The following is a 19,902-nucleotide window of genomic DNA, read 5'->3' as shown; positions in this document are numbered from 1 at the left end:
CCTGTTAGACAGACAAGAGGAGGTGTTGAGAGGGGAGATTCACCCGAGGTGCTGGGGTGCAGACAGCCAGGCCTCTCCCTGCATGTGCTTCAGAAATGCCAGTGTTTCCAGCCCTTACACGTCACAGGTACAGACTTAACATGTAAAATGCCACTTCTGCTTTCTGCTCCCAGACACCCCCTGCATCATAGGCGCGTGTGTGCACGCACGCGTGCATGTGAGCACACACACACACACACAGGTGTCCTAAAGCGTTAAATAAAACAACACCCAAATAATTTTACTAACCACAAAGACTGGTTCCTGCAGAGCTAGAAGCTTCCCTCCTCCCTTCAGGCATCCCTCTGTCATCGGCTCCGCTCCTGCGTCACGTGCCTTCGCCCATCCTGGAGCAGGTGAGGCCACCCGTCAGCCCACGGCGTTTCACTGGAGATTGGACTGGAGCGGGACGAGAATGCCGGAAGTGTCGCCGAGACGGCCCCGCGCGCTCTTTCTGGCGCCACCACCCAGGGCAACGGTGCGTCCCCATGCTTCAGACTGCAATGGGCTCCTGTCTCCCAGTTCTTTTTTTTTTTTTAAAGACTTTATTGGGAGAGAGACAGAGAGAACAGGAGCCAGGGGAGGGGTAGAGGGAGGAAGGAGAAGCAGACTTCCCGCTGAGCAGGGAGCCCGCAGGGCTCAATCCTGGGACCCTGAAACCATGACCTGAGCCGCAGGCAGATGCTTAACCGACAGAGCCACCTGGGCACCCCATCTTCTCTCCTAATTCTGTCCACTCCCTGGCACTGCCTCCTTCTCCCCGCTCTCTCCCCGCCTTTCTACCCCCCACCTTTCTTCCTCTTTCCCCTCCTCCGTCTTCTTTATCCCTCCTCCCCCTCCTCCTCTCCTTGCCCTCTGTCCTGCCCTCCGCCCACCAGCATTCCCCCTGTATATCTTCCAGCTGTGGCCTCCTGGTCCCCGTGGCCTCCCACCTAGCAGAGCGCACACTTCCCAGCCGGCTGTCCGGGCCTTTCGAGGCCACCGGCTCAAACTCTCAGCCTCCTCTCTCAGCCAAATGTCGTCTCTATCAATTTGACTTTGCCCTTCTTCTTTCTCCTGCTTTTGTTGGTGTTTTTCCTATCCCAGAGATGCCCCCCTGCACCCCAAATTGGCCTGGTGGCTAGCAGGAGGGAAGGGTGAGGCGCCAAGAAATTCCTCTGACAAAGTGGGGATGGGCTTGAAGAGGCATTACTTCAAGGCACGAGGAGGACCTGCCCTGGGTCGAAACAGACCTGCTCTGGGAGCTGGAGAGGCAGAGGGAGGGCGGAGTGGTGCCCGCACAGAGCTCTGGCATCCTCGGGTGACCCCAAATGCTAATTTAAAATATACACAGTGTGCCGCCGTTACGCAACCGGGGCAACCGGGTGCCATTCGGGTCGATTTAAAACGTCCCCGGCACACAGGAACCAGCCGGTTTCTTCTAAGTAAACGTGTGAGTGAGCATCTTTAAAAACAGAGCAGGCGGGCAGAGGATCGCAATCCTCCTCACCAAGCGGAAACAGCAGCAAAGTGTTTTTTCGAGATCTGCGGGTAGCGGCCAAAGAAGAGTGGGAGGGGCTCGTGGTCTCTGTGAGTGGGGAGGAGAGTGGCGAGAAGATGCTCTTTTGGTTTTAAAGTCTTTTTTGCTATTAGGATTTTTAGCCATGTAGTGTATGACACCCACTCCTTTAAAAAATTTGTATAATTTCTTTCATATTTTGGGCTGCCAGCAATCCATTGACATCTCTCCTATCTGTCGCAGAGCCAAGTAAAAACCTTCTGTTATTTTCCCTTGAAATGTGAACTTGAAAGATACCTGGTTATTTGGAGCTGCGTCTGATACTTAATTGATGTAGAATTGTTTAATAAGTCAGTAACGAAAAAGGTCTGTATGTGTCTTGCTAGAGTAGAAGTTTCAGCCCGTGAGCCCTTCCAAGACAACCTTGGAGCATCTGACCATGCTTCGCCATTCCCTGGGCAGCCTCTGCCTAAAATAAGCACGAGTAAATGTCTGAATTGAATCCTGGGTTTCAACCACTGAATGGGGAAATAGGTCTGTGGTTATGGCAGGAAGGAGACGGTGTTTCTGAGGCCCCAGGTGCCTGGGAGCTTGGAGCTGTGAGTCTGGGCTGAGCAGAGCAGTGGGGTGTGGCATGCAGCGGCTAAATGAGGCAGACCAGGTCCTGCCTGCTTTCCTGCTGCTTCTAACCTGGAATGGAGTGGGGGAGGGGGGTGGCGAGGCAGACCACACACTAATAGGATCATCTCAGAGAGGGTGATAATGAATCAGGATCGGGGTGGGATGAAGGATGGCAGGAAGCAGATGGGAGGTGAGGTCTCGGAGGAGTGTCAAGGCAGCACGGAATTGAGGACCAGGGACCTAGGCAAAAGGAACAGCACATGCAAAGGCCCTGTGGAGGGTCCGGGCTGGTCTGCCACCGGAAGCCCCCAGTGTGGACACTCCAATGCAAAGGCTGGGGTCCAGCCAGGGAACGCTCTCTGCTTTCCTGGGATTCCTAAGGGTGATGAGCATCCAGTGCTCACCATGGTCTGAGTCCTTTGGGAGAGCTGCTCTGGACTCCTGACTCCATTCCGTCCTTTTGAGGTCCCCATGGGGTCTCCCTAGGTTATTGCCACCGTGAGACCATGTCGTCAGAGGCACTGCTCAAAGCTGCCCCTGGACTGTGATTCCAGGTCTGGCTTATTCCCTGGGGCTCAGAACACCCATCCCACACTTCCTCCCCTCTTTCTCTCCCTGCCCTTGTCCACACAATCAGGGCCCTGTCTGTACCTCCCAGGGAATAGCCCGCTTTTCACAGGCTCCGATAATGAGTCTATTTACCCCACAGGGTTAATTACAGGGTTTCCAGTTGGTGATAGAGAAAGCTAAAATTTCAGAGACGTTGAGTCATGTGTGTTCAGAAGTCATGCCTATGTGCATACACTATTCACTGTGTATATATAGTTATAAAATTACATATCTATATGTTTCCATTTAGACTATTTTTATACGTATATAGAAGTTTCTATTTTAACTTTTTAAGTCTCCTCTAATTTCCAAGGTCCTGACCCGAGTTCCAAAGCGACGGGTTAAGAGACCCAGTTCAAACATGTGGTAGCTGCAAGACCCGGGTAGGGTATTTAAGGTCTCCAGGCAGGGCTTAACCCCACCTGTGAAGTGGTGATATGAAGCGTACCTACCCCAAAAGAGGATTAAGAGAGCTGTTACGGGGGCGCCTGGGGGGCTCAGTCGTTAAGTGTCTGCCTTCTGCTCAGGTTCTGGGTTCTGGGATCGAGCCCCACATCGGACTTCCTGCTCTGCGGGGAGCCTGCTTCTCCCTCTCCCACTCCCCCTGCTTGTGTTCCCTCTCTGGCTGTGTCTCTCTCTCTCTGTTAAATAAGTAAACATTAAAAAATTAAATCTTAAAAAAAGAGGAGTCGCGGCAGATTCTCCAGTACAGCCCGCAGTGTGCGCACATTCCACTTCCTCTTACGCATCAGGGAGAAAAGTCTTGGAAAGCTCATACACTCATTCCACAGACACTCTTGTGCACCTATTATGTGCCAAGGTGCCACGGAAGGCACTGGGACTGCAGAGAGAAATGAGGCAGTCCCTACCTGCCTAGAAAGGCAGGACGTGGGTGAGCGAGGGGCTGAGTCGCAAATGTTGGCTCGCCCATGTGCCTGGGCCCAGAGCAGACGGGGCATCCTCTCCCCCGGGCGTGTTGGGGTCACGTGACAGGCTCTGGCCATTGAGTGTTGAAGGACAGTGATAGGCGCACTGGAAGGCGGGACCACTTAAGTCCCAGGACAGAGTCTCCCTCTCTGGCCCCTGCCACCATGGCAGGAGAGATGGCCTTCCAACACTCGAGCTCCTGAGTGACTTGGAGGAGCAGAAGCCCCGCCCAGCTGGGACTGCTCAGCAGGAAGGCGCGGACACCTGGGGGTGTTTCGTGCTGCAGTGTACACCCGCCTCAACTGAGCGGGCCGGTCACTTCCACAGCCAACAGGCGGAGGGAGCTCATTGACTCTCTTTAAGAAGAAACATGCATATATCTTCAACATTCTGTTTGGAAAACATCTACACCAGTCGACCAGATTTCTTGTGTGTTTGTACTAATCATGGCAATGCTTGACTTATAAGACAGAAAAGCTCCTTAGAGAATCAGCTTTTTTTCTTCAACTTAAACAACCACAAGTTAATATGATAAAGCGCACGACTGTTGATTATTTTTCAGAAATGTCCAGAACACAAGAAGAAGGGACGCCAGGGCCAAGTGGGCCCCCATGTTAGGTCTTGCAAGTCCTTCCGTGGAAGGGTGTTTGCTTTGTCATATCCCTTTTTTAATTTTCAGAGTAATGGAGGTGTTCTTCTCTCATCTTTTTTTAAGTTTGAAAAATTTCAAGGAACCCCTGGAGGCCTCAGTGGGTTAAGCATCTGCCTTCCGCTCAGGTCATGATCCTGGGGTCCTAGGATCGAGTCCCACATGGGGCTCCTTGCTCGGCGGGGAGCCTGCTTCTCCCTCTGCCTGCCACTACCCCTGTTTGTGCTCTCTCTCTCTTTCAGACAAATAAAGAAAATCTTTAAAATAAAAAAAATAAAGTCTTTTTAAAGAATTTCAGTTTTCCAGGAAAGTTGGGAGACTGCACACAGCGAGCGCCCACACCCCTCAGGCTCAGCGGCTGTTCCCATTTGACAGTTCAGGCGTGTCACTCCTTCTCCCCCACCCCCACCTGCGGTGGAATCTTTCTAGAAGTTGCAGGGAGGATGATACCAACCCTCCACACAGTGACGTGTACCTTCCAGAAACAAGGACAGACGTGTTCTTGCTTGACCACATCGAGTGACTGCACTCAGGAATTTTAACCCCAATACAAGATTATTATCTAATATGCACTCCGGATTCACGTGTTCCCAGGTACTCTCAAGACTGTCCTTTATTCACCTTCTGAATTTCCCCCGCTCCGGATCAAGCACTGCATTTAGTTATCACGTTCCTTTCGAGCCAGGACAGTCTTGTCCCCTGTTATTATGTCGTTCGAGGCACTGCCACCTGTGAACAGCACTGAATCGGCTTTATCTCCTGGGAAGGCCATGCTTGGGGGGGTGGAAGGGGGGGGGCTCAGATCGTTTTCATCTGGGACACGCTTGTCGTCCTGGAACAAGATCATTGCTAGGAGCCGGGTTGCGATGGATTTTTACATAGCGGAACTGATTCTGTTCATCCCAAAGGTTCGTCACATCCCCTGCAGATTCTGGAAGCCTGGGACTGCTCTTATCCCCAGTTCCTTTCCCTGAAACCCAAGGCATCTCCCGAGCCCAGAGGGAGATGTTGAAGGGCCTCTGGGACAAATGTCTTGAAAGCAGTGAGAGAAGACACACTCTCCTTTGGCTTGTGGCCTCTTTGAATTCTCTGTTGTGCCTCAAAAGCAGAAGGGGCTGCAGGCGTGTTTGAAACGCTCCCTCTCGTTCAAGCCAATGCCGTACACCCACATCAGTGCAAACGCTTTTCTGATGAATCCCTCGAAACCCAAGCCACACCTTGGGCAGAAGGACCGCGGCCATGGGAAGACACAGAGGGACAAGAAATCCCCGGCGTGGGGGTGGGGTAGGGGCGCCTAGACTTCTAGCCACCTAAGAGGCACAGATTTTATTTGCTCAGATTTCATTTATTTTCTTTGCTCAGAACCTCCGTGAATCTCCCCAGAGAGGATTTCTTGCTGCAGAGAAGTTTCAAAGATATTTCTGTTTTCCAGCCGACCCTGTTCTTGACACATTGCATCGCTCTGGAAAGCGTTTTGCTTTTCCTGCACGCAGTCCTGGCTCAGAGCTTTTCCAGGGCCTTCCCCGCGCGGTGCAATGCCAGAGCGCGTCCGTGCGGTATCAGCGCCGGCCTTGCCACCCCCAGCGCGGCCCGGTTCCTTTTTTTCCGCCTTTTGGAGCAGTTCCCCGGTTGGCCTTCAGATGGCGCCAAAACCACAGGCCCGCGCGAGCGGCGTCCAGGTGCGGGAGCCGGCGGCGCCCGGGTGCTCGGTGGGGGGCAGGGGGAGGGGGCGACCCGGGGGGGGGGCTTGAATTTCTCCCGCCTTCATCATCGCTCCTGATTCCAGCGACACGCAGCGCCCTCGGGGGCCCGATTCCGCTCTCGGCTCCGTGACCGCAAGCTCGGGAGGGGACGCAGCCGTCCATGAACCCGAAGCCCCCGGCCCGGGACCCGCCGCAGGTTCCAGGAAAGGTCGGCAGCGCAGGTGTCCGCCAAGCGCAGGTGTGCGGAAGGTGCTGCTGTACCGACCCGTGCAAACGTCTCTCCCGGGGTCCTACCGAGCCGAGACCAAACCGGGGCCGGGGGCGGAGGGAAATGTCTCTCTCACCTTTTCTGTCTAGATGATAGGATTTCTTTCCTCCCAACCCCAGTTTTTTTTGGGGGGGGGCAATAATTTTGGCGACTCCACCTCCACCATCTGCTTTGCAGATGACTTTATGTTAATCCCGGACACCCCTGTAAATGCAAACTGCTGTCCTTTTGGAATTTGTTTTCCATGGTCCTCAGTGTTTCTGGGTTTTACCCTGTGCTGTGATACATTTTTTTTTAAAGCACCTCATAAAGGCAGAGTGAATAATGTTTCTACAGGAAGCCTACAGACCGAGGAATATTTCTCGATCAAGAGTTTGCATTTCCAGTGAAACAGTAAGAACTCGAGGTGCCTGCCACACACTCCAGGAGGAAGGCAGTAAAAAAAAAAAAAAAAAAAAAAAGATGGATCTGAGCATACTAAAAAATAATAAAGTCGTAGTGGCGCGGAGGAACTCTCAGACCCTTCACCTGGGAGCTGAGGACTGGGAAGCTTGATTTTATTTCGTTGCAAAAAAAAAAAAAAAAAAATCAAGTGAAAGAAAGACTCACAGCACCCATAAAAAATCGTGTTTCAGAAGTAGAATACTGAAGGTCCTGGGAACCTGGTTCGCATTTGCGCTCTGACTGTGAATTTACCTGGAGACAGTACCAGGCACACATAATAACGCACATGCATGTTTTCTCCTTTTGTTCCTTTCCTGAAAATGAATGAGATGTCTCCAACGCCCGGTCCTCACCTCCCCAAGCTGAGCGCGGGCGGGTTGTCTCACACCCTTTTCCTGGGAATCAAGTGAGCGACCGAGGAAGAGGGGCGGTGGGGGGGGGGGGGGTACAAGAGTTTCATCACTGGTCTTCCCTGTCCAACAGAGGGACAACTTGCAGAAGAATTCTGACCAGTCTTCGGCCCTTCTTCTGAGTGTCCTTCCCCCTCAAGGGAAGCGGGGAATGGGGAGCCGATTGTTGGAGGTGTTGGAGGAATAAATACTCAGTCCACAAATTAACTAACTTCCCGGGGTACCCGGAGGAGAGGGGAGAGCTCTGAAGGGCGAAGACCTCGAGTCGCTCCAGGGCAATATCCCGACCGCATAACAACTGGAGGTGTCTTAACCGTGAGCAGTCACTGACCCCGTCCTCCCACGGAGCCCTGGTGCCCAGATCGCCTTATCAAAGGACGACGACAGAAAGTCAGCTTGGAGAGTCCCTAAGGGGCTTTGCCGGGAGCGGGAGGTGGGGACTGCGCCCCGGGGTTGGCGATCTAGCAGACGGGACCGGGGGCAGCCTCTTCGCCCGCAGGCCGCCCTGTGGCGCGCCACGGACGCGCGTCTCCTGGCGCAGCCCCCGCGGAAAGCGGGCTTGGGTTCCTCCTCGCGGGCAGAGGAACCCCGGCTCTGCCTGGGCGGGCGGCTGGCTGCATTGTTCCCGTCTTTGGGGAGCGCGGGAGTCAGCCTGTCCAAGGGAATTTATCTCTGGGAAAAGGGAGAGGCACTGCAAAGCTGGAGAAGGTGGGCTGCGATCGCCTGCGCGGTGGGGGAGTGCGGGAAATTAGCGGAGCTATTCCACTCTCTTTCCTCAAACCCCACAAAACTGCTCACGGTGACGCGGGCGATTTACCGAATCCACCGCGCACTGGAGCGTTAAATCCTCAAGACGCTGCTGCTTCCCTCACTCTGCCTTTCCCCCGTGGAGGCCACGGCCTGCCTGCTCCCCTCCCCGGCGGAGGTGAGGGACATGCATTCGGTTTCCATAATTTGCCTCTAAAAGCTTTTGGGTTATTCTTGACGGCCCTGAACCTGGAAACTCTCTGTTGAAAATTAATTTTTTTTCTTTTCTTTCTCTCTCTCTCTCTTTTTTTTTTTTTTTTTTTTTTTTTTTGCTTAAATGATGACAACATCCAGAAGGAGGCCCCTTCCCTACCAACCCAGCACGCCTGCTCAGAATCCATGACACCTGGGCCCCGATAATTAGGAAATCTAATTATTCGCCTCATCACTCATTAATAAGAAAAATAGTCCCAGGGTCGTTGCTACTTACAAGGTCTTTGGGGAGATATTAGACTACGTTAATCAATTCGATTTCATATCTCAAACTACCTTTATCTGCAAAGGAGCATGGGGCTTTGGGTTGTTTTTTTTTCCTCCGAGCCTGTGGGCCCATGAACCAAAATGCGATAATAGAATAAATTTTAAGAAGATATCACTCTTTTTAAAAAAATCTTTTCGAGGGAAGCCTGCAGCGCAGGGGAGTCTGGTTCCGAGCCGCGGGGTCTTAGAGCCGACGGATTCCGGCGCTCCTCGCCCCGATTGGCGCCGGCTCCCCGCCGCTGGCGCGCTATTGGCCCGCGGTCCCCGGAGGGGGCGTGGCCGGAGGGAAGTAAAAACTTGCTTTCAGCAAGAAGACTTTTGAAACTTTTCCCAATCCCTAAAAGGGACTTTGCTTCTTTTTCCGGGCTCGGCAGGGCGGCCACTCTGGACCCCGGCTTGCTGACCCTCAGCGCTGCGTCCTCGCTGGGGGCCTGGGAGAGCCGCCGTCCCCCTCCCGGCGCGGACAGAGCGGCCGGCCTCGCTCCGCTGCGCGCGTGGCGGCTCCGCTGCGCCCCGGCCGCCGCTCGGGCGGCCACCCCCGGCCCCGAGAGCCGGCAGGCGAGCGAGCCGGGGCCAGCGCTGCCCTCGCCGGGCGCGCCCTCCAGGATGCCGATCCGCCCGGTCCGCTGACGACGAGCGTCGCCTCTCCGCGCGCCGGCGGGCGCCCAGGGCCGGCGCCTCCCCCACCTCGCCCCCGAGGCTTCCCGGCGCCCGGGGCTCCCCCCGCCTGCTCCCGGCCTCTCGCCCGATCGCGCCCTCGCGCTCTCGCGCTCTCGCTCTCGCAGGGCCTTCCTCGCGGTGCGTGCGCGCAGGCGGCGGCGAGCCGTCTCGGACGCAGCATGCAGGCGCGCTACTCGGTGTCCGACCCCAACGCCCTGGGAGTGGTGCCCTACTTGAGCGAGCAAAATTACTACCGGGCGGCGGGCGGCTACGGCGGCATGGCCAGCCCCATGGGCGTCTACTCCGGCCACCCGGAGCAGTACGGCGCGGGCATGGGCCGCTCCTACGCGCCCTACCACCACCACCAGCCCGCGGCGCCCAAGGACCTCGTAAAGCCGCCCTACAGCTACATCGCGCTCATAACCATGGCGATCCAGAACGCGCCCGAGAAGAAGATCACGCTGAACGGCATCTACCAGTTCATCATGGACCGCTTCCCCTTCTACCGGGAGAACAAGCAGGGCTGGCAGAACAGCATCCGCCACAACCTCTCGCTCAACGAATGCTTCGTCAAGGTGCCCCGCGACGACAAGAAGCCCGGCAAGGGCAGCTACTGGACGCTGGACCCGGACTCCTACAACATGTTCGAGAACGGCAGCTTCCTGCGGCGGCGGCGGCGCTTCAAGAAAAAGGACGTGCCCAAGGAGAAGGAGGAGCGGGCCCACCTCAAGGAGCCGCCCCCGGCGGCGGCCAAGGGCGCCCCGGCCGGGCCCCCTCTAGCGGACGCCCCCAAGGAGGTCGAGAAGAAGGTGGTCATCAAGAGCGAGGCGGCGTCGCCGGCGCTGCCGGTCATCACCAAGGTGGAGACGCTGAGCCCCGAGAGCGCGCTGCAGGGCAGCCCGCGCAGCGCGGCCTCCACGCCCGCCGGCTCCCCCGACGGCTCGCTGCCCGAGCACCACGCCGGCGCGCCCAACGGGCTGCCCGGCTTCAGCGTGGAGAACATCATGACGCTGCGAACGTCGCCGCCCGGCGGCGAGCTGAGCCCCGCGTCCGGGCGCGCGGGCCTGGTGGTGCCGCCGCTGGCGCTGTCCTACGCCACCGCGCCGCCCGCCGCCTACGGCCAGCCGTGCGCGCAGGGCCTGGAGGCCGGGGGCGCCGGCGGCTACCAGTGCAGCATGCGCGCCATGAGCCTGTACACCGGCGCCGAGCGGCCCGCGCACATGTGCGTCCCGCCCGCGCTGGACGAGGCCCTCTCGGACCACCCGAGCGGCCCCACGTCGCCCCTGAGCGCCCTCAACCTCGCCGCCGGCCAGGAGGGCGCGCTCGCCGCCGCGGGCCACCACCACCAGCATCACGGCCACCACCACCCGCAGGCGCCGCCGCCCCCGCCGGCTCCCCAGCCCCAGCCGGCGCCGCAGCCCGGGGCCGCTGCGGCCCAGGCGGCCTCCTGGTATCTCAACCACAGCGGGGACCTGAACCACCTCCCGGGCCACACGTTCGCGGCCCAGCAGCAGACTTTCCCCAACGTCCGGGAGATGTTCAGTTCCCACCGGCTGGGGATGGAGAACTCGACCCTCGGGGAACCACAGGTGAGCACCAACGCGAGCTGTCAGCTGCCCTACAGATCCACGCCGTCTCTCTACCGCCACGCCGCCCCCTATTCCTATGACTGCACCAAGTACTGACCCGCCTGGCCCGCTCCGGCTTCGCCTCCCACACCCGGACCTCTCAGGACAGTTCAGGCCGCAGAGAACCAAAACATGCCCACCAGCCTTTTCTCAGACCCGGGAGCCCAGGGAGCGCGCGCCAGCCTCAGCCCTCTGCGAAGCTGCAGGTAACTTTAATTCGCGGCCCCGTTTGCGAGATCCTAAGAAGCCCCGGTAAAGGGACGCAGTCCAGCGAAATGAATATTGATTTTAAGCCCCCCTCCCCTACCAGGATGGTTGTGCTCACTGCTCCAGCTGGGGTTTCAAAAATTAAGTTACGGACCAAATCCCATAGCGACCCAGTAATGACTCTCTGTAGAGGCCCCCATAGCTCTATGGGGGCCTCTATAGACTCCGTTTGTGCTGTGTGTAATTTTAAATTTCTCTAACCGTGCTGTACAAATGTGTGGATTTGTAATCAGGCTATTTTGTTGTTGTTCAGAGCCATTAATATAATATTTAAAGTTGAGTTCACTGGATGATTTTTTTCACCTTGCCCAACCATTTCTAACTGCCAAAATGAAAATTCAAGAAACCTATGTGGGGTTTTTATCCCTGTACACTTGCGAGATATCATTCTATTCCCGGTGGTAGGTCTTTTGCAAAACAAGGAAATAATTTATTTTGTTGTTGTTGTTGGCAGATAAAGAAGTCAAGTATCTGATACTTTTTATTTACAAAGTGTGATGGCTTTGTGTAGTAGATTCCTCCCTGAGAGGTTCCTAAAAGAAAAAAAAAGACTTTAAAAATTTAACTTCACCTGTGTTTGTCTTATGTGGTCTTAATTGTTGTACTTACCTTAAAATAAACCCGTGTTTTTTCTCCGCCCAAAGTCCGGACAGTGTGTTTGTGCTCTCGCATTTAAAAAACAAACAAAAAAACCCCAACAAGGTGCGTTTGCAAATCCACCTGTTTTCATTATTTTTGTTACGCTGGTGGGCAAACTGATAGACGGATGTGGGGAGGGTCGCCCGAGGAATGGGGGCACTCCCCTATTATCTCGTTAGTGACTGGAAAGACTTTCATTAATGTAGATCCCACCCTGGCCTAGGCAGTCAAGAAACAACCCCGGCTGGATGTGGCCGCCTCAAGGACTGGGGCTCAGTCCCCTCGTTTGCTGTAAATGCTTTTTGCTAAATGCAGCAAAACATGCCAATTGTCAAAACAAACCGTGCCACTGCACCTCCGCGTCCAGCCGTCCCCGACAGAGGAGGCCAGGGAGGGCAGAGATAAGCGTGTTCCATTAGCTAACTGCTGTGAACCAGGGGCAGTCCTGCTTTCCCTCCATTTCCTAAAATGCGGACTTCCTTCCCCACTGGAATGGTTTTCCAGAAAAGGATCTGACGTGGGCAGGAGAAGGTCCAGAGGGGACTGATTCTGGAGCACAGAACGACCATTCCTGCCAGTGGCTAGATCAGAGCTCGCTTTCCGACCTCTTCACTTCTGGATTTGATTTTTGTCAATCCTTACCCTGTTGCAGTGAAAAACTGTAAGCCTTCAAGAATAATTGACGATGGTTTTGGAGTTCTAAATTTATCAACTCTCAGGACTTTAAGGAATAGGGAGGTCATTTGCCCTTCCAATTTCGGTATCTTGTGTTTTAAAGTTTTTAATAACAATGAAACTCTTGTGAGCTGTGGCTGGGGCAGGGGGATGGTTTTATTTGTTTCCCCGGCCCAAATGCACAACTCCCCTGCTGGTCTCTTCGCGTGAATTTTGAGGCCAGAGCTCCAAACTGGGAATGGGTTTCCCACCCGAGGAGGTGAGCTGTACTTTGAAAAGGCTGCAGTTCCCTGTGAATTTAACATTTCATGCGATGATGAGTTTTCCAAAAACTGATTTTCCTCAATGCAGTGGCTCTGAACATAACCCCGGTTTGTGTTGTTGTTTTAATCATGGCACGTTGTCTCTAAGTCTCGCTGAAATAGAACTGGGGGACGTGTGAGCAAAATAAATTTCCCCATATATGCAACACAGATTTTTTCCGATCTGTGGCCCCAGAGGGGGCAGCAGGTAAGACATACAAGCAGCATTTCATTCCTTTCCGTAGTGCTCAGGATCTGAGAGCCCCAGTGCTTGCTGCTCGACCTCCAGCAGCCCCCAGGCCCCCTTGCTTTGGCTGAGTGAGCTGGACCAGCCAGGTTGGAAAGAGAGGGAGACAGCGTCCCCTCTCCCTGCCGCAGAAAAAGCCAGCCCTCGTTGCCCAGCTCGGTACTCTGGTCCCATTTTGCTCCTGTTCTCGAGATGATGATTGCCGCTGGCTTTCTCTTTCCCCTGATTTTTCCTAAGAGTCTGCCCTGTAAGCTTGCCCTCATCTCAAGATTTGGAATTCAGACGAGGTCTGAGAGTCACACGAGAAATAAAGGAGAGAGAAATGGGAAAGAATTGGGTGAGAAGCGGGCTGTCCCCGAAGCCACACTGAGATCTTTTATCTTTGGGGAGCCCTCTGAAAGAAATCCCTGTGCGCCTACCGATCACCCAAGTGAGTAGCTCCAGAACGGTCCCCGTGGCCCGGAGAGGCCATGGCTGGGGGTCCTTCCATTTCCCTAGGAGCATGGGCAGCTGGAGGGATTGCGTTTGGGGCTTTATCTAGGCCTCTGGGCGCAGCACAGGGGAGGGGTGTGTAAGGCCTGGTTATGCTGGGACGCCCCGGCCCTGAAAGCTTCCTGCATCTGAGGCCCCAGGGGCCAGAGTAGGTGCCGGTAAACTCACTCTGCCAGAAGGCCGGCCGTGTGCGCTGGGCTGCACTCAGAGCCCACTGGGCTCAGCATCCCCACAGTCATTCCAACCTCCAGCCTAGGAACTGAGCGGCCTCCAGGCGTCCGTTGCTCCCCCGCAGGGTGGGGGCACCCAGCTGTGCGAAACCCAGCAGTGCGGAACCGAGGAGATCCACCGCTACGTTGCCAGTCCCGGGGCTCCTTCATGTCTGCTGCCCGACGCGCAAAGACCTCGCGGGGGCACAGGCTGTCCTTGCCCCGCTTATCCACTGGCCTCCCCTCTCTTGGGCCGCTCAGTCCTCTGGAGGCCAGGAGTGGAAGAGGTCGGGAGTGGAAGGGCCCGATTGCTGGTGTCAGGCTGCCAGGACTCCTGGCCACGCTGCTTTGCCGATGGGACAGGCGCAATTTGCACGAAGGTTGTGTGACCACGTTCCTTCCTGCCGCAGTAGCATGGAGCTAGGTAGGCAGGTCTCAAAGATACTGCAGATAAAATGCAAGCAACCCCAACACCCGGCAGAGACCACTGCCCATAGAGTTAACCCTGCTGGCCCTGTGGGCCTTGGCCGTGACTCTAGCTAACCAGGGCCCTGTTTGGACAGATGTGGGTCGCTGGGAAAGCCTCCACAACCTCTGAGAATCGCACACATTCCCAGCCCCGCAGAGGCTGCTTCTTTTAAGAATCCAAGCTCACAGCTTTCCTGGAGAGGGACGGTCGTGTGTGGCCCAGCCTCTCTCCCCAGGCCGGACTTGGGTCTGCAGCCAGGTGGTCTTCCCCCCACCACGCCCCCACCCCGGGTCCTGTAGCCTCTCCCCACCCACACCAAATCAGTGGAGACTGTGTCCTCTCACTGCTGGGCACTAGCTGAGAAATGGAAGCCCAGGTGCTGCTGTGTGAATGAACCACTCCCCTCCCTGGTCTCAGTCTTCTCATCTCTAAAATGACCAGGTGCGTGTAAGGGCCTGGGGGTGGCCCAGTCCTTCCCTTTTCCGCACAGCACGCTTTCATGCCGGGCCCTCACTTATCACCACTCCCCTACCTTGCTGGCAAGGAATGAAGACCCACAGTGGGAGGAAGGAGCAAATGTGGGGTCCCGGGAACTTTGGTTCTTGGCTCATAAATGTTTTGGGGTCCATCTCCTCTTACCCCAAGACTGCCTGGGGTTGCCGTTGGGCCTGGGAGAGACTTGTGAGCTGCATTCAACGCGGAGAGGGCAACGTTCCCAGATCCCCGGGAGAGAACGAGCCCTGGTGCCCGCTTGCCTCGTCCGTCACTCCTCACCCCCGCCCCGAATCCAAAACAGGACAGGGTGTTGGCCACGCTCACTCGTGTGATCGGAATTCATGGATAACCGTAAACCCGAGGTGGGCGGAGACAGCCAACCGAGTGGAGACCCATTAATTAATGGGCAGAACCTAGTTTCTCGAGAATGTCTAGGATCCTGGGTCTCGTGCCTCAGGGCCTGGGTGCCTGCGTCGTCCCCGAGGGGACACTGCTGACCCTCAGGGTGTGGCGGACACAGAGAGAGACCCGAGGTTTTAGGCCTTCAGGGCGGCCAGCCCGGGGGGGGGGGCTGGACTCTAGGTGAGCAGGACCCACAGGGCCGGGGCCGGCAGAAAGGGCCTTTTGGCACCACATACTCGAAATGCTTTCCCAAACCCTGAGAAGCATTCCCTGCCCGCCTCCCTTTCGCATGGCCTCGGCTCGCCAAGGCGTTGGAAATGTTTGCTTTCTGACACAGGCATGGGGGGGTGGGCGGTTTCAGGGAGTCTGCCGTGAGGACCGCCACTCGGCCGCCTGGACGCCGCGGCCTTGATGTGTACCAGCCGGCTCTGGGCTGTGGCGACTTTCCGGCTTCGCGGCGAACACAGGGGGGCCGTGGCCGTGTAGAGTGCGGTTCTCGAGTGTGTGGTTCTGGCGGTTCTGCCGGCCGCAGGCTGTGTGTGCGTGTGCGCGTGTGTGTGCGGGCGTGTGTGCGCGCGTGCATGTGGGCGCGTGTGTGTGTGCAGGCGTGTGCAAAGCCGGCGTGAGGGGCCGGGGTGGGCTGGCAGACAGACTAGCTCCCCGGCCACCGGGTCCCTTTAAGGAGATGGGGCTGGGGAGCACGGGGAGGCCTGCCCCGGCCTGGGGGACAGGTTTGCGTGCAGTCCGTGTGCCCACCCAGGCTGGAGGTCACGGAGGCCAGAGAGGCCCGTCTGACCCCTGGCTCGGTGGCCCTGGGCCCTGGGTCTTACCTTTCCCAACGGCCCCCGCGGGGCTCCCCCTCTGCCCACGTGTTGTTTTTACAGCCGCCCCTCCTGCACCGAGTCCTCACGCGCCAGCCCGGGGCCTCCTCACAGGCCGACCGGGGGTTCGCAGGACCTGGGCCGTGCTCCCTCAAGCTCTCTGGGCCCATTTCTCAACTGAGAAGGGATAGGATCCTCAAATAGGCTTATCGCTGAGGATGTGTGAACCCAACACGCGTCAGGACCGTCCTTGGGTAGTGCCCAGGCCGCAGGGAGGACTCCCCGTGAGCTGTCGGGATTCACCCCGACACCAGGAGAGCCCTGCTTCTTTGTTTCCCGGTGAGTGTGTGTCAGGCTGCTTCCCGCTATGCCCGAACCGCCCCTCTTTTAGACCCTTTAAATCACTGCTGGGAACAAGACGAGCTCTGAGGAAATCAGTAATTTGGAAAATCCTGCCCTGCTCTCTGGGCTTCGGCAGACCAGCTGAGTGTCACATCCGTGGCTGGCTTCCCCCAAGAGAAGCAGCAGGAGACCGTGCTCCAGACCGTGCTCCAGAAACACTTCTCCGAGCCTCCGCCGGCCCCTGAGGACATCAGACCTCAGAGAATCCACCTTCACAGGAAACTCTGTGTGTTCCAACGCCCCGTTTGGCTCCTTACGGCCTCCACTGTCTGGGGTGTTTGCTCTGCCCATTCCAAATCTCATCTGTAAAATGGGCGAATCCATCACCCCTGTCTCTCATCGATACTGTGAGGGCCCTTGGCACGCACACACAGTAATCCTATTATCATGGGATCGTTCTCTTGTCTTTGCAACCTTTCCTCGGGTTAACTTCCTGGCCTTGGTGTCCTGGTCTGCAGAATGGGAACGATGAAGGCTCCTGCTTCTTAGAGCCGAGGGGAGGAGTGACTTAATCCAAGAGGCGTTTTAGGAGGGCGCCAGCACATAGTAGCGATCAAGACATCTTAGTCATTCCTACAGTCCTTGTCATCAGCATTTCCGGCGTCACTTTACGGTGTCAGTAAGGTGACCCGGCTGAGGAGGTCCTGTATCTTCCCACCTTCTCCTCACACCTACTGCAAGCATGGGCCATCGTTCATTCGTGTGTATATACACCTTGTCGACTGTCTTTGCTCCGACACAAGTGAGCCAATATTTGGGAGATGACGCAGATCACCCTTGAGTATCTGCTTTTCAGTTGACTTGAGGAGCAGAGGAAGGGGAGATGCCCTGGGGCGAGGGGGGTAGGAAGACCTCCTGTCTCTCCCCTCCCCTCAGCCTTTTTCTCTGAGGCCCCTTTGGTTGTGCCTGGTGCCTGGCCTCTGCCCCCTGTGCCCAAGGAGCAGGCTTTCTCCCTAGGGGCTGGGAACTGTACCCCCTGCCCTCATCCCACACAGACCCCAGAGTGGGAACTCCCAAGGTCCTTCCCGAAGTGTGGAGGCAGGCTGGAAATCTCAGGGCTTTGCTGCAGGCCCCGAGACGCAGGGGCATGACCTCAGAGACGAATGCGTTGGGGGGGGGGGACCTGAAGACTCCGAGCCTAGGGAGAACTTTCAGTGTCCCCATCTGGCTCTCTGGGATACCCAGGCAGCTTGGCCTTCTCCCAGGCTCTTCTGCCCCCCCCCCCCCCAGCTGGCCTCAGACGGGGCCTCAACACACAGAGCTTCCGCACGAGGGCGCATCCGCACTCGGTCGCCAGAGGCTTGTGCCATGCGCTCCCCGGAAACATGCCCTGGCGCGGGGCTCCTTCCCCCCCGCGGGCTCCTCCTAGGCTCCAGTTACTAACTCCCGGCCTGGGACCCCAGGCTTCGGCCCCGCGGGGGAGCCGGGTTAGGGCGCCACGCACTTCTGCCGGGAGGAACCTCCTGGAGACGCCGCAAATCTGCAAACGCGTGGGGCTGGACGCGCCTCTCCAGATCGCCACCCGCAGCGGGTTTTTCCTTCTTTCTCTCCGCACCACCAGCGCCCCGCCCACCAGCCCCACGGTCCCCGCCTGCGTCCCGCCCACGCCCAGACTGGGCGGCGTTTAGGATTGCGCGGATTCAAGCTCGGCTTTGCCTCGGAGTTTAGAAGTAGCGCTTCGGGCGGCGCGCCTTTCGGGAGAGGCAGGGATGTGCGTGTGGACGTCGGGTGCGGGGCAAGCGCCCGGGAGGGCTCCGGGTGCGGAGGGGTTGGTGCGTAGTGACCCCCATTTGTCTCCTCCTCTGGGTCTGTTGGAGCGAGAGCTGAGGCCGGACATCAAGCTAGATCCAAACTTGAGCTTGCCGGCGGGGGTGGGGGACGCGCTGGTCTGGAGAGGTTGGGGGACTCCGGGGACGATGGGGCCGCGGGTTGCAGACGCTCGGCCCCGAGGTGTTTTCCCCCTCAGGGTTGAAGGGGTGCTCCGGGGAGATCCAGAGAGGACAGCGCCCCGCCCCCTCCTGGCTAGAGGGCCGCCCTCCACACCTAGGCCGGAGCCTAAGTTAGAAGCGCAGCGCCCCGGAGGGAGGCCCAGAGGTGTCCCAGCGTCTAGCCTGGCGCTCCCTCAAGCTTCGCCTGCTCCCAAACCGGTTTTTCGACTCTGATTTTGACTTCCTTTTGCGTGTGTCAAACTTACCCACTCCCCTGCTATCTGGAACCCCCAAACATCCGAGGTACTTCATGGAGTCCCTATTGTGGAGTGGGATTCCGGCTTTCCCTTGTGCAGGGGAGACCTGGCCTTCCGCAAGCAGAAGTCGCCTCTCTGTGGCACAGGCTGCGGCCCACACGCCCACCCCTTGCCCCGCAGTGCCTCTCGCTCCCTTCCCCGCAGAGCAGGGCCACCCGTGGGCCATTCCTACGCCCACCTGCCGCCCTCGCCCCTCCCTCTCTTCTCTGGCATCCCCACAGGGTTTACTCAATGAAACGCTAATTCGGTTATCCCAAGTGGTTTTCTTTTTCTTTTAAAAAAATTTTCAGCGAGATCATAAACAGGAACCAGGGCGCTGATGCACCCCGCCCCACCCCTGCACCCCGGTGGAACCCAACAGGGCGCCTTCTGAATCGGCATCATTCAGGGGTTTTGATTCAAAATCTAACTTGGCTGAATGTAAAATGAGACGGGGTGGGGTGCTTACACCCCGGGGTGAGTGGGTGGGGGGCGGGTGGAGAGCAGGCGGGCTTCCCAAATGCTTCATGTAATCACCGGCCAGCTGCGTGCACTTGTAAAGTTGTTATAACCCCCCTCCTTGTTATAAACAGGAAAGCGCAGAATATAAAGCAAGAAACCCGCATTCACAAATACCAGCTCTCCCGTGACAGCTGCCAAATTCCCCTTTTATGGTGTTCCTTGCTTGCAACCTCAGTCCCATCAGAAGGACTGTAGCTTCTCCCCCCTGACCTCTCCACACGGGTCTGTTTTGGAACTACCCTCAACCAAGCCCTGGACCAGGTACCCCTGCCCCTCTCAATCTCCCTCCTCAGCACCCTGGGCCTGGGCTTGGGGGGGAAGCTGGGCTCCTGGAGGTCTCTTCTGGGTCCCCAGGGAGTCCTGGAGGTAGAGGCTGGCCCCCTGAGGGATACCAGCCCCCCGCCCCAGCTCCTGCAGGGCATCCGGATGGTTTCTCCAAACCTGCATCCTCTCCTCCTGAAACTCCCAGACCTCTTAGATAGACACGCCATGCCCCCCCCATGTCTAAAAGTTTCCAAAGACCCCCAAGGAGGCATTTTATGAAACCATGGCATCCCCGCAGCTGTGAAGCCTGAGAGAAGAAAAGACCTTTTGTGGGAGGCTCGGGATAACTGGGCTCCCCCAGGCCAGCGGTAAAACTCACCCCTGCGGCCCCCGCCCATCCCCACCTCTCCTTCCTGGCCCCGCAGACCCCGCTCCCAGCCGCCGCGGTCCACATCCTGCCTCACTGACTGTGTGTGCTTACAGCGTCAAGGGGTGGACGTGATATTTCAAACATCAGATCAGTGCGTTTATATATTGGGTGCCCGGAAATTTTTCCAAATAAACACAGCTTGATTCAACTTGGGTGGGCGGACTTATCAACAGACTAATTCTATAAACAAATGAAGGAAGGGCCCCGAAACCGATTGGCTGGTATCAAAAAGACACGTGGAGGGGAAAGCTTGGAGTTTTTCAGCAATGAAATTTTAATTAATGTGGGTGGGCCGAGCA

At 57.0% G+C, this 19,902-nt stretch overlaps 1 protein-coding gene across 1 annotated transcript; it reads left to right on the top strand.

Moving 5' to 3' along the window:
- Positions 1–9,292: 9,292 nt before the first annotated feature.
- Positions 9,293–11,107, top strand: FOXC2 (forkhead box C2). Its single transcript, XM_045988521.1, has one exon. The coding sequence runs from the start codon at positions 9,295–9,297 to the stop codon at positions 10,798–10,800; it is 1,506 nt and encodes a 501-aa protein (XP_045844477.1). The 5' UTR covers positions 9,293–9,294; the 3' UTR covers positions 10,801–11,107.
- Positions 11,108–19,902: the final 8,795 nt, after the last annotated feature.

The sequence above is a fragment of the Meles meles genome, chromosome 19 (assembly GCF_922984935.1).
Source record: "Meles meles chromosome 19, mMelMel3.1 paternal haplotype, whole genome shotgun sequence".
Taxonomy (NCBI): domain Eukaryota; kingdom Metazoa; phylum Chordata; class Mammalia; order Carnivora; family Mustelidae; genus Meles; species Meles meles.
The sequence above is the reverse complement of the archived record's forward strand: the minus strand, read 5'-3'. Positions and strand labels throughout refer to the sequence as shown.